General features: G+C 39.2%; 1 protein-coding gene across 1 annotated transcript in view; it reads right to left on the bottom strand.

Moving 5' to 3' along the window:
• The window catches only part of LOC134206349 (protein sidekick-2-like), a 403,216-nt gene extending 390,334 nt beyond the window's left edge, over positions 1-12,882 (bottom strand). The window contains exon 1 of the mRNA XM_062682055.1: positions 11,461-12,882. Coding sequence (XP_062538039.1) covers positions 11,461-11,554 — 94 coding nt within the window. The 5' untranslated portion in view covers positions 11,555-12,882. The remainder of the gene's footprint in view (positions 1-11,460) is intronic.
• Positions 12,883-13,634: the final 752 nt, after the last annotated feature.

The raw sequence follows: 13,634 nt of genomic DNA, 5'->3' as shown, positions 1-13,634 counted from the left end.
GTACAGCATTTCACTCCTCGATGGGGGAGTGTAAAATTAGATTCTATGTAGACACTAACACATAACCAGTTCTTATTTTCTCTTTACCGGAGACCTAATGCAGGGGCCTGCCGTTTACTTAATACAATCTGTGCATATGTCGCAAATTGTGGCAAACTGTACGCGAAACTAATGCGAGATTGCAATAAAATGTTGCATTCTCTGGTTGGGTGTACTATTCAATATCCCAATGGCCCTACTTGTTTTTCTTCCAGTCGAAATCCTTCTACAATTGATTTAGTTTTAACGGATTCAAGTCAGCTGTGTGGCCAATTGGTAACTCATGCTGACTTTGACTCTGATCACCTTCCTGTGACATTTGAAATCTCACAAGAAGCCATTTATAATCCAATCAGCTCTACTTTTAATTATCATAGAGCTGATTGGGATTTATATAAAACATATATCGATAGGAATTTTGATGTTAATATTCCTTTGGATACCAAAAGTGATATTGACAATGCGCTCGTATCTTTGACAAATTTAATTGTCGAAGCCAGCGGCATTGCAATTCCTAAATGTGAAATTAGATTCAACTCCATTATTATTGACGACGATCTTCAGCTACTGATCCGTCTTAAAAATGTGAGGCGAAGGCAATACCAAAGAACTCGCGATCCCGCGTTGAAAGTTATTTGGCGAGATTTGCAAAATGAAATTAAAAAACCCAAATTTATCCCCAAGTGGTGATTATGCCTTTCTCGATTCGATATGTTGGATTCGAATTAATGTTGTAAATGCTGTGCTAATTGCCTACATCTTGGCGGTTAAAATATTTGATGCAACTCTATCACGCTGCTTATAAATTACTCAATAATTGAGTAATTTTTAAGCAATTATTATGAGAGTAATGGATTACGTCATGGCTAAATTGATTAATGACTTAAAGTGTGCATGTAAACAGCGTATTTGTTAAAAAAATAAATAGAAATATTATTCAAATCGAATGAGTTATTAGCAAAAAAAAACAATAGTGTCCAACTAGGAAAGTTTCTCCGTCGAATGAAACTAGTTGCACTCGAATCGGTCAAGTCCTTCTATATGAAACGTGTTTAACAATAAAAAATTCCCGGGGCTACACACACACACACACACACAGTCAGACATGTGCTCAGTTTTTCGAGCTGAGTCGATTGGTATATAACACTATGGGTCTCCGAGCCTTCTATCAAAATTTGGCTTTTGGAGTGAAATTATAGCCTTCTGGTACAACTTTGTTGTACGAGAAAGGCAAAACGTTTCGCTATTCTGAGAAATACCAACTTTGAGAATAATGTCTCGAAGTTGGATCCCAGTTCGAAACCCTTTTGGAAATTAACGAAAATCCTTAAAAAACCTCAAAAGCCAATTCCAGCGCTTAAAGAGGGAAAAAAACTTCCTGAGAGCTCTTTATCCTTTTTGCTTAATTTATTTAACAAATGTTTTCACTTCCCAGATAAATGGAAAAACGCCAAAGTTGTTCCAATTTTGAAGCCGGACAAAAATCCAGCTGAGGCTTCTAGTTATCGCCCAATCAGTTTGCTTTCTTCAATAAGCAAACTGTTTGAAAAGATTATTTTAAATAGAATGATGGTTCATATTAATCACAATTCTATTTTTGCTGATGAGCAATTTGGTTTTCGCCATGGGCATTCAACCACTCATCAGTTGTTAAGAGTTACGAACTTAATTCGGCTCAACAAATCTGAAGGATATATCTTTGTTTGCAGATGACACAGGTCTCTCAGCCAAAGGGCGTAGCCTTCGTGTCATTTGTAGTAGATTGCAAAAAAGTTTGGATATTTTCTCCACTTACTTGCAAAAATGGAAAATTTCCCCGAATGCTTCCAAACTCAGCTTATAATTTTCCCACATAAGCCGAGAGCTTCTTATTTGAAACCTTCTAGCAGACATATTGTCACTATGAATGGGGTTCCAATCAATTGGTGTAGCGAAGCTAAATATTTAGGACTTCTGCTAGATCAAAATTAACTTTTAAAAATCACATTGAAGGCCTTCAAGCCAAATGTAACAAATATATTAAGTGTCTATATCCACTTATAAACAGAAAATCAAAACTTTGTCTTAAGAACAAACTTTTGATTTACAAACAATTTTTAGACCTGCCATGTTGTATGCTGTGCCAATATGGACTAGTTGCTGCAATACCAGAAAGAAGGCACTTCAGAGGATTCAAAATAAAATTCTGAAAATGATTTTGAAGTTGCCTCCGTGGTATAGTACCAATGAACTTCATAGAATTTCTAATATTGAGACATTGCAACAAATGTCCAACAAAATAATTTCCAATTTTAGACAAAAATCGTTGCAATCTTCTATTGCAACGATTAACTCCTTGTACCCTTAGTATAAAATAGGTTAAGATTAGATTAAGTAGAAAACATTGAAATTCCTACATGGTTCAATTCAACCAGAGGAAAAATTCTAACTGCCAGAGGCAATTGAAATGTTTTCATAATAATTAAAAATATAACATAGCAAATAAGGATGATAGTGTTAAGAAAACACGGAACACCTAGTCTAAGAGATGAATGCATTAGATAATTAGCAAATAAAATTAGTTTAAAAAAAAAAAAAACAATAACTTTTCGTGGATGAGCAGACCAAATCTCACTAATTTTCTTCTTCTCCATCCACCACCGCTGCCCTCGCTGCCTCAGCCATCATCGGCCTCTAGCCGGGAGCAGTGATGCGATGGGCGATTGCATTCATTGCAACCGACACCACTGCATCCGACCATCATCAAGCACAGAATGACAAAAAAATGCGCCCACTTCTTTCATGCATATTCGCAGACCCACCGGCAGTTCTACCGCTGGTGACTGCATGATGTCGCTGTGTAGGTAAACAGCAAACGAACGAACGAAACAAAATATGCGCGAGCAAAAAGCACGTCAGTACGCGCTGCTGTCACAAATTGTAATGACTCGCTCACGTAGTAGTAGTAGTAAAATTCTTCTTTATTGTTTCATTTTCTGTTCTACAATTATTTTTTTTACATGTACAGTGCTCGGCCGGCTTGGCCCTCCAACTTCAATTTGATTTTTTTTTTGTTTATATTGTTAATCAAGTTTTAAGATATGATATATCATGACGGCCTTTAGGAGGCGCTAGTGTGTTTTTATAATTTGATAACCTAACTACTATGTACACTAATATTTACAATAATAATTTGTTATCCTAGATTGAAACTAGCGCCCTAATTGGAGCCTGATCCGAATGCAAGCAACGGACCCTAAACTTTTCTTTACACTCACCAAAGCGTTCATGTAAGGTTTTTATCCCGGCCAGACGGTGGACCTCGGATGTTCTTGTCCTGGGAGGGGTGTTGAGGATCATCCTCAGGAATTTGTTTTGGACCCGTTGAAGTTTGAGGTGGTGGGTTTTAGCGCAGCTCTCCCAGACCGGCATGCCGTATTCGATCACAGGGAGGATGATTTGCTTGTAGACAGCAAGCTTATTTTTCAGGGACAATGACGACCGGCGGTTGATCAAAGGGTAAAGTAGTTTCAACAAGACGTTACACTTTGTCACCGTTTTGTCAACCTGTTGCCTGAAAATAAGCTTGCTGTCGAGGGTCAAGCCAAGGTAGTCGGCCTCATTGGCCCATTCCACAGTCGTGCCATTGAGGATGATTTTACAGTCCCCAGGCGCAACAAGTTTAGGGGATTTGGAGTGGGGGAAAATGATGACCTGGGTCTTCGCCGCGTTGATACAGATCTTCCAGCTGGTGAGGTACTCTGTCAGGGCATCCAGGCCTCGTTGGAGTTTTGCCACTAGCGCTCTGATCACTCTACCGTTGTAGACGATGGATGTGTCATCTGCGAACAGAGACAGAATGCCGCCTTCTGGAGGTTCTGGCATGTCGGAGGTGAACAGATTGAAAAGCAGGGCCCGAGGATACTGCCCTGGGGACGCCTGCGACGATGTTGTGCGCATTGGAACTCGCTCCGCTGATTGAGACCCGGAATGTCCTTGCCGACAGGTAATTGTTGATGATTTTCACCAGGTAGCTGGGAAGATTGTAGCGTTGTAGTTTGTACACCAGGCCATCATGCCATACATTGTCAAATGCCTTCTCGACATCGAGTAAGGCCATGGCGGATGTTTTCGAGACAAACTTGTTCCGTCTGAGGACGTTGGTAACTCGGGTCAGTTGGTGTACAGTTGACCGACCGCGTCGGAAACCAAACTGTTCCTCGAGCAAGATGTTGAGATTTTCAGCAGACTCAAGTAACCGGTGATGAATAGCTTTTTCGAATAGCTTGGATAATCCTGAGAGAAGGCTGATGGGACGATAGCTTTTGGGTGAGGAAGGATCCTTCCCAGGCTTCCGGATGGGGATGACTTTCGCTGACTTCCAGGCCGATGGGAAGTAGCTGAGCCGGAGACACTGATTGAAGATCAGCGAGAGGTGCTCAAAGAACGGCGCACTCATGTGTTTGAGCTCGAGATTCAGGATGCTGTCGAAGCCTGGGGCCTTCATATTCTTCGATGATTTGATATAGGCCGTCAATTCGCCAATTAAGATCTCCAACTGATCCGAGAAGTCGTTGGGAATCAAATGGATGTTATTAGCATGCTCGTTGACGGCTGCTTCATGTGGACTGACGATGTTCTGCCCAAGATTGTGTGAGCTGACGAAGTGACGACCTATTTCAGCGACCTTCTCTGCAGGAGTTATCAAGCGATCCTTAGAGCCATTATTGTCTAGTGGGATCAAAGGTGGAATGGGCCGAGGCTTGGATTTTAGAATTTTGGTCATTTTCCAGAACGGCTTAGTATAATCTGGGAGAGTGCGGATCTTATTCGAGAAGTCGTTATTTTGAGGTCCACCATTCTGGCCTTGATAATTTTGTGATTCGATTGCAGCGTGCCTTAAGCTCAGGCAGTCCAGTACGCTGAAACTGCCTGCGAGTGACATTCCGCAATCGAATCAAATCTTTGGTGAGTGTATCGATGTTTAAGGAGTTGCTTACCTGCCGAGCGGTCGGTACGTGTTGCTCTCGGGCCGCCGTGATCGCCTCCTCGATAGCGCACAGCTGGCGGTCGATACTTTCCGGCGTCTCCGGACGCACCTCGTAGTCGACGGTGTTATCGACGCACTGCTGGAAACGCTGCCAGTTCACTCGGTGGTAGTTCCGCCGTAACTGCTGGTGCCGATTGACCGAGGAGCCCAGTTCCGCCACCACCGGATAGTGATCCGAACTGAGCTCCTGGTATACAACCGGCTGCGAGACGTGGTCACTCAGGTTTGTTATGTAGAGGTCGAGCGTTGCGTGGGCACCGGACCGACTCAGCCGAGTGGGGGAATCCGGGCTCAGGATCGTGTAGTGGCCTTCCTCCATGTCGTTGCTCCAGATGGTGCCGTTTCGATTGCCGCGACTGTTGCCCCAGGCTTGATGTTTGGCATTCAAGTCGCCGGCAATGATATACTGGCCTTGCCTCCGCGTCAGCTTGACGATGTCCCTCCGAAGGGCAGCCGATCGCTCACGGCAGGCACTGCTTTTTTTATACACAAATAAAATCTTCCGGTAGACCCGAAGGCCCGTGACATACCGCATTCTGACGTCCGTGTTAGGAATGCAAGGGATTGGTTACATATGAAATTTTTACTGGCTTAGACAAGAATTGAAATTTTTAATAGCTTATCGTTAATAATCTTAAGTTTCAAGCAAAATGGTGGAGAGTGTCCGAGTCGATTGATAAGTAAATCTTAAAAATCCATCGAAAGATAAAGGCGCTAGTAACGTTCAAAATCTTCCCTTCCAGCGTAACGCTCTCGATTTCCAAAAATCTAAATGACACCCAGTATAGTAAAGAAAGACGTAAGTTCTACGTCAAAAATCACATTGAAGGCCTTCAAGCCAAATATAACAAATATATTAAGAGTCTATATCCACTTATAAACAGAAAATTTAAACTTTGTCCTAAGAACAAACTTTTGGTTTACAAACAAATTTTTAGACCAGCCATGTTGTAGGGTAAATGATGTATCTTGGACAAGCGCAGGACATTCATTAGGAAATATATCGAGATTGAATAGTATAAAACAATTGAAAACCACTAGGTTCATCCAAATACATAACCTATGATTAGTCTTGCGTCTCCATTGCCCAATTTTTGAGTAAATTACGTTTACTAGGTGTAAACTGTGATATACTGCGAACTGAAATATTTTCTTTTTGGACATCAAATATATAATTTCGACATGGAAAATGCATATATTTTGGACAGAGTCATTTTCTCCTAATTTAAAAATGGCCACTTACAGATCTCAATGGTATGACTTACCTGCACATATCCACATACATTTAAATGCATTTATTTGCTTAACTGACATAGATTAAACCAGAAATTAACATTGTTTCGCAATCTTATCGATATCATTGAAAACAGCCTGAAAGTTGGCAATTAATGGTTCATCCATGTACTGTACATGGGGTGACCAATAAATGTCTGATGCATAAAAACATAACTTAATTTTGGTCACTCCTTTTTCATCCGTCTCAAGTTCATGTTAAGTGATTGGAATATGTTAGTATCTCAATTACAATCAAACTTTGGCCGCAAGACCTCAAGATTGCCGTTTGAACCAATTTAAACGTGTTTCAGGTGCATGTTACGAAGAGTCCTATAATGCATGTTCTCCTGCATACTGGCGTCCAGCAGGCACTTTGGTAGAAAGCTTTACATTTTAGGTAATTTCAAAGATAAATAATAGTTGATTTGTGAATTCTCATTAGGAGTCACTAGAGTTGAGGTAAAAGTATGCAATGATCATACTTTCGATAAAAAAATTCCTACACATTATCTAAACTTGATCGAAGAAGCTCAGGCTTGTCCAAAATATGTACATGTCCAAAATACATCATTTACCCTATGCTGTGCCAATACGGACTAGGTGCTGCAATACCAGAAAGAAGGCATTCCAGAGGATTCAATATAAAATTTTGAAAATGATTCTGAAGTTGCCTCCGTGGTATAGTACCAATGAACTTCATAGAATTTCTAATATTGAGACATTGCAACAAATGGCCAATACAATCATTTCCAATTTTAGACAAAAATCCTTGCAATCTTCTATTGCAACGATTAGCTCTTTGTACCATTAGTATAAATTAGAAAAGGTTTAGTTTAAGTTAAAAACATTGTAATTCCTACATGGTTCAATTAAACCAGTGGAAATATCCTAACTGCCAGACTGCCTTTCTACGCATACTTGTACCAAATTAAAAAAAAAAAACTGAGAAAATCGCATGTAAAACAAAACTGCAATTTTCATTTCTGGCTTCTAGCGGGTAGCAGATTTAAGGACTATAGCTCATATGATTAGACTATTGGGAGAGCTCCATTCTATCATTCATATTTTAAATATATAAATATAATTTACGGCCTATATCATGGAGATAGTTTAGCGGTACAGTTATGCCGAGAAATATAGCCCGTGTTTGTTGGTCCCACTGATTGGTTGCTTTATTTAATGACTACTATGATCGACATATCTTTCTCATGCTTTATTCTTAAAATTTTACTCTCCACGTGGTTGAATGTGTTAGATTACACTTCTATCACTTAAGATGAAGATCCTTAAATCTGGTCATTTTCTCCTCTAAAGTTGGACAGGCTTGAAAGAAATGATCAGTGAATACCATCCCTATAAGGATCGCTCGTTTATATAACAGATTCTTCCGTAATGATGAATTTATTCCCTGCGAGACAAATATGCGGAGAAATTCAATACAGGTATACCTCGATTACATGGACTTTTTCGATGCAAAAAAATCCATATAATCGAATTTTCCATATAATCGAAGCAAATTTTTTTTCTCGAAATTTGTGTTACACGATGAAATAAGTCTTAACAGTTGAAAGAAAATATCCATATATTGCCTTACAGTCTAATCCGCATGTTTGGGCTCATTTTATGATAACTAAGTAGATTTTATGATTTCCTATAAGAACGTAACCTTTTTTCCAGCCGCTTGTTTCTAAGATTACATTAGTAATGAAGACTTCGCCCAGCTCAATGTGAGCACACTAATATACTTATTCACGAATTCTAACTACAGTGCCTTCCTGTTTCAGCAACAAAGCAAACACTGAGTGGTCGAGAAAGGTATACACTTGTCCTCTTTTGATTTTGATCGCAGCAAATTGAAACCGATGAAAAATGTTGTCCTACTATCTCCTTTTGAAAATTGGCCGGATAAGACTATGGGCTCAGAAGATATGGCCAAAATGCATTTTTTTATGCAAAAATCGCGTAGAAACAGTCTCACTTTTCTGACACTTATCTTTAAAAGATCTCCTTGCAACAAGTTGCGTTTGATTGATATTCTTAAAAAAAAAAAAAATCAATGTAAATAGGGGGCTCTATTCACGTATCAGTGTCATTTTTACAAGAACCAATTGACATTACCCGCCAAAAAATGCATCTCGTTTTATTGTCTCAGTCAATTGACTTATTTAAGTTCAACTTTTTCACAGAACTCATATTTTAGAATAAAAAAATCGGAAAAGTGCCACAGAATTGGAATTGGCCTTATTTTAATTCAAAATCGGGCGAATGTTAGGTCAAGCTTGGAAACCAGCACTATTCGTCAAAAAGTATGGGTTCTTTGGGAAAGTTGTCCTCAAAAAATTGAAGAATCGATTTAGCGGATAAAAATTGTTGACGGGAAAGGTCAATTGCACAGTGTACCTACACCTGCTAAATGAAGTATTAAAGGATAAATTGTTATTGCTATTCTGGGCTATGTTCGTATATTAAAGCAGGGCTGTATGTAAATTCAAAACAACGCACAGTGGCGGGCTCTCATAAAAATCCCGGACAAAACTTGAGATTGCATTCAAAATTTAACCACCGCACATAGGAGTACGCAGTGTAAAAGCGTGGCCAAAAGTATATCAATCATTTTGTCGTCTGTAAATGCATTCATTAGAAACAGTAAAGTATATTTTTTGTTTCTATGTTGTTTACATTAATCTAGCAGTGAAGTATGATCACTGGCGGCGTCAGTTGTTGTTATTTTATAGAGTACCACTTGGCGCAAGAACGCTGGCTTTGAGAACTACAGCACGCTTGCAACGAGTGGTGCCCACACCTGACTCCGTCATTAAGTATGATTTTCCTTATGTTAATCTTCATTCTTCGATTATTACTTATTAAATTTTCCGAAAAGATGTACTTTGTTTGTTTAATTCGACTACATAAATTTGTCATCGGGTCATGTTGAAGTTCCTGGATAATGTTTGTAATATCAAATAGAGCAGATCTGATAAATACGACATGCAAATCAATCGCTATGTTTCTTAATAATCTTAACATCCGAAAAATGTGTATGCTTTTATGGATCAGTGTGTTCATTAAAGTCTCACTCTTTTTTGGCAGCGAAACATAATTTATGTGAGGTTTGGCACTCAAAACCATGATTTTTTCTAGCATTTTTAAGCAAACTTCACTATATTAAAATAAAAATAAATCACGATTGCGTGAGTATGCGTGAAATGTTTTTTATGGGGCGTATTAAGAAAACTCCAATCTTTCCAACGCTGACAATTTTGTTGCTTGGACTGGTTTGGAACCTAATCAAAAGTTTCATTTTGTAAAACATATTATTGTGAAAAGGTAGAAAAAAGCTAGCAATTAATATCATGATTATGGATCGCTTGAAAACGGTGTCGGATTGAATCATGCTTGAAAACGTTTTAAATATACTCATTATTGATACCTATATTGATTTTCATCTTAAAAATTATTATAAATCTAGAAAAACATGATAAAACGTAAACATTTTTCAATGCACAATTGCGATAAAACTAGCATTGAAATTATGGTGAAGTTTTGACAGCCAGAATCGCTCACAAGTAAACAATATTGTTTCAAAAATCCCATGGCAAACTAGTATCACTATTTGAGGGTTCAAAAACGATAAATAATATGGAAATATCTAAAATTTTTGTTTTTGACTTTTGGCCAGGATTTGGGCTGAAATACTCCTCAGTGCACCGCGCGCTGTTGTATTTTGTACAACACTAACGAAAAACACATCGCTCACATTACACAGCATGAACGAGTTTGCATGAGCGTTTCAGGATCACGCTTTGCTGAACGGTTTAACAGCAATTGATTTAAGAACTGCTAACAAGAACATTCTAAAGATATTTAATTTCTTTTCCTACCGTTCAGCGTCAGTATAATCCTTAAGCTTTGTGCTGAACAAATGTGACCAGGATATTCGACAACATTTATTAAAACATAAAGACTGCTCGAAGAGTTTTCAGTTTTTTACATTCAAATAATTATCAAGTTCGTCCAGAAGAAATAATGCCAGGTTTGAAAACCATTAGGAACTTTATGTATCACATATTGAAATAAACTCTTCCAGAAAAATATGCATGAGAATAGACCGCTCTGTGATAAAAACTTGAAATCTTCAAAAACACACATGGGAAAATTATGCGCAGAAGGGCAGCAGAGGCAATTGAAATGAATTAATAATAATTATAAATGTATCAGTATCATAGCAAATAAGGATGATAGTGTTGAGGTAACACGGAACACCTAGTTTAAAAGATGAATGCATGTAGTAGATAATTGACAAATAAAATTAGTTGAAAAAAAAAATCTGCAAGACGGCACTGTCACAGTGGGAATGTAGCGCCAGAGAAGAAGAAGATATCAGGAACTCATATGGTATTTAAATATAATTAGAAGCTTCCAGGATCAGGATAATTAGTTTTGAAACTAGTATTTTGGCCACAGTTCTTTTGATCCCACAGTTCCTTTTATCCAATGTTCCATAAGAAACAAGGAGACGGCATTTCCTGCCGAATGCATCTTGTCATAACAAATCGGTAAAAGTTAACTGCCCAAACATGAGTGAACAAATAACCTTTACGTGTACGAGAAAGATAAAAACGAACATCTCAAACATATTCGAAATTATCGTGAACTTATTCAACGAGAAAAATCACTGCGTATTATCACTACAAAATTTTCCACATTTTGATGAATCATCTAACATTTCGGCGAGCCAGAACGCTCTAGGGGGACTAACCTACAATGTACTACGCGTCTCCACGCACGGTTCATATCAGAATGCTGATCCGTGCCGACGCGAATGCCGACGCGTGGTGCATTGTTCCCTAAGAGGCATGCCTCATGAGTTTTCCGTCAGCGAAATATCACCACTTTTTTTGAAATGCTAATATAATCAATATGATAATGATTTTCTTAATTTTTTTGATAGCATCGTCTAGCTATATTGCATGAGGGAAAAATACCCATGAAAATCGTCCCTGCTAGGACATAAGAACAGTCTTTGCTTCGGTAGGGCATATTGCCCCCCTCGCCCTTCCCCAATACTTTATTTCAAATATTGAATGCACCCTGTCTGAAGCAAAATTTTCACTTACCGAATATCCTCGTTGCCGAGCAACTGCTCAGCGATGCCAAAATTAATCCACAGTATATGAATCCTCGATTAGTGTTGGCTCCTTGATGACTCATTTTGCTTCTTCCTTTGTGCAATCCTTTTTTTCTAGAAATTACTCCACCCTTCACCACCACATTTACTGTTCACTGCTCTATTTACTCATAATCACTCAACACCACTGCAAATGGCACAGTTCTGCATTGTGCAGATAAATCGCTTCCGGCTGTTTAACACCATTCTAATCACCAACCATGTGTGCAAACTGTGCAGCAGCAGCAGTAGAACAAATTGCTTCTCTCGCTTTCTGAATGTGATTCTTGCTCCTAGGAATGCTTTCTGCAATATATTACCGGCAAAACACAACCGAGCCGAACGGCAATCTCATCCTCCTTGTCGATATCGTCCCGTCGAAAGCACTCTAATGAATATCAATTGTGTATGTTTGTTCTGTATGTCGATCCTAGCAGCATCCACGTTTTCTTCTGTCTACTTCTCCCCCGCTCAGAATCACTTTAATCCAATCCTATTGAAGTTTCACGACAAGTAGCAATGTGGGACTTATTTTCATCGGGTGAACACTTCTTGATATCACTCACGTAAGCAAACCACCATTCGTGTAATTCACCAGTTTTTTTTTACGTAATTACATTCTCGCCCTCAATGTGGTTTGAATTCTTGGTATTCACAGCATTTTTTTTCTTTCATGCATATCCTTCCGCTACCAACACTTGGGGGTTGCAATTATGTAAATTTTATAACCCACATTCATCGAGTAAACACCACTCATGCGAGAGGGTGGTGAGTTGTTCTTACATCCGGTGCCGAGCCTCAATGGATTCCAAATGACGGAAATGCAATTACATTTCTCAGCTTCTTGCTACGAACGTTCACCATGTTTCAAATCACGTCACACATCATCATCATTTATTCTTGATTTGCCACCCGGTAGAGAAAAAGCGCATAATAATTGCTTTATTCACTCGTGCCGAAAACGACTGTTTAGTCCCTCCACCCACGCTCACACTCCCTACTTGCAATGGCGCCTGGTTCCGCCCACTGCCGCGGAGTCCCAGCAGATGATTTTTATCTTCTTCTGTCGCATTTGATCTCCTGACCTTGTTAACAGCACACCGACCCACCGCCCTATCGCACTCAAAACAGACTTGAAGCACAGCTCCTGGCACCTTTCACTGTTATCCTGTGAATTTTTTTATTTTTCATATGTATCCTTCGACAGCTTTTGCCTCTACACACGCCCGCCAGCCGTAGCTAGTAGCCGTCATAGCTTTCAACATTCAAGTATCATTCAACTTTAAAACTGAACTCCCATAATAAAGAGAGAAAAAATGCCTGTTCCTATCAACGAACGCCAGTCGGTAGTAACTTTGAACCCCACACACGAACAAGGATAACGCGGAACTGAGATGGGTCTTGTAGCTGGTCGTGATTTTCTAGTCTGAAATTTGGTCCCATCATGCTTCTGCTCTCATCTCGAGCCTTATTGTGATCTCGTGGTTTTCTGTCAGAAAAATTTATCACAATTTCTCAACTGCTCGAATTACTGGCGGTTACCATAACGAAACTTCTCATCGTTTTTTTTCTGAGCAAGCAGAAGTGCGCATGACACGCACTCGCGGCGGGCACTCGCCGTTACGAATGGGATAGAGCTGTCAGTGGGACGGATACGAATGCCGCGACAAACAAAGAGGAATGTCCGTGAGTGTCCTGTGATTGTTGTTTATCTCTGGAATGGGAACCCGGAAATTTGGCTTTTGTTTTGCTAACGAGTTACGTAACATCGAAGTGGGTGGGCGGGATGAAACACGCCAAAGGGGAACTTGGACGATCGAAATATTGACAATATTTGCTGTTCATTTTCTTAAAAAAAAAATCTTTAAACTTTGTTCAATTTGAACATTCTTGACAAACTTCATTATAGCCATATAGATATTTTTTTCTTTATGAGTAAATAGATGTACATGTAGCGATTGAATTGAAATGGGAAACATTATAACTGAGTATAGAACCAGTATCAAGTTTTGAAAATGCAATTTTCAATTATGTATTTGGTGACCAACTTACACGACATTCAAAATATTGTCAATAATTTATTGCCGCGTAAAGGCTGCTGAAGGGGTGTGGGCTTTGCACGTG

This window comes from Armigeres subalbatus, chromosome 1 (genome assembly GCF_024139115.2).
Source record: "Armigeres subalbatus isolate Guangzhou_Male chromosome 1, GZ_Asu_2, whole genome shotgun sequence".
In the NCBI taxonomy this organism is placed as follows: Eukaryota; Metazoa; Arthropoda; class Insecta; order Diptera; family Culicidae; genus Armigeres; species Armigeres subalbatus.
Note: the sequence above shows the minus strand (reverse complement) of the source record. Positions and strands in the feature narration are given on the sequence as shown.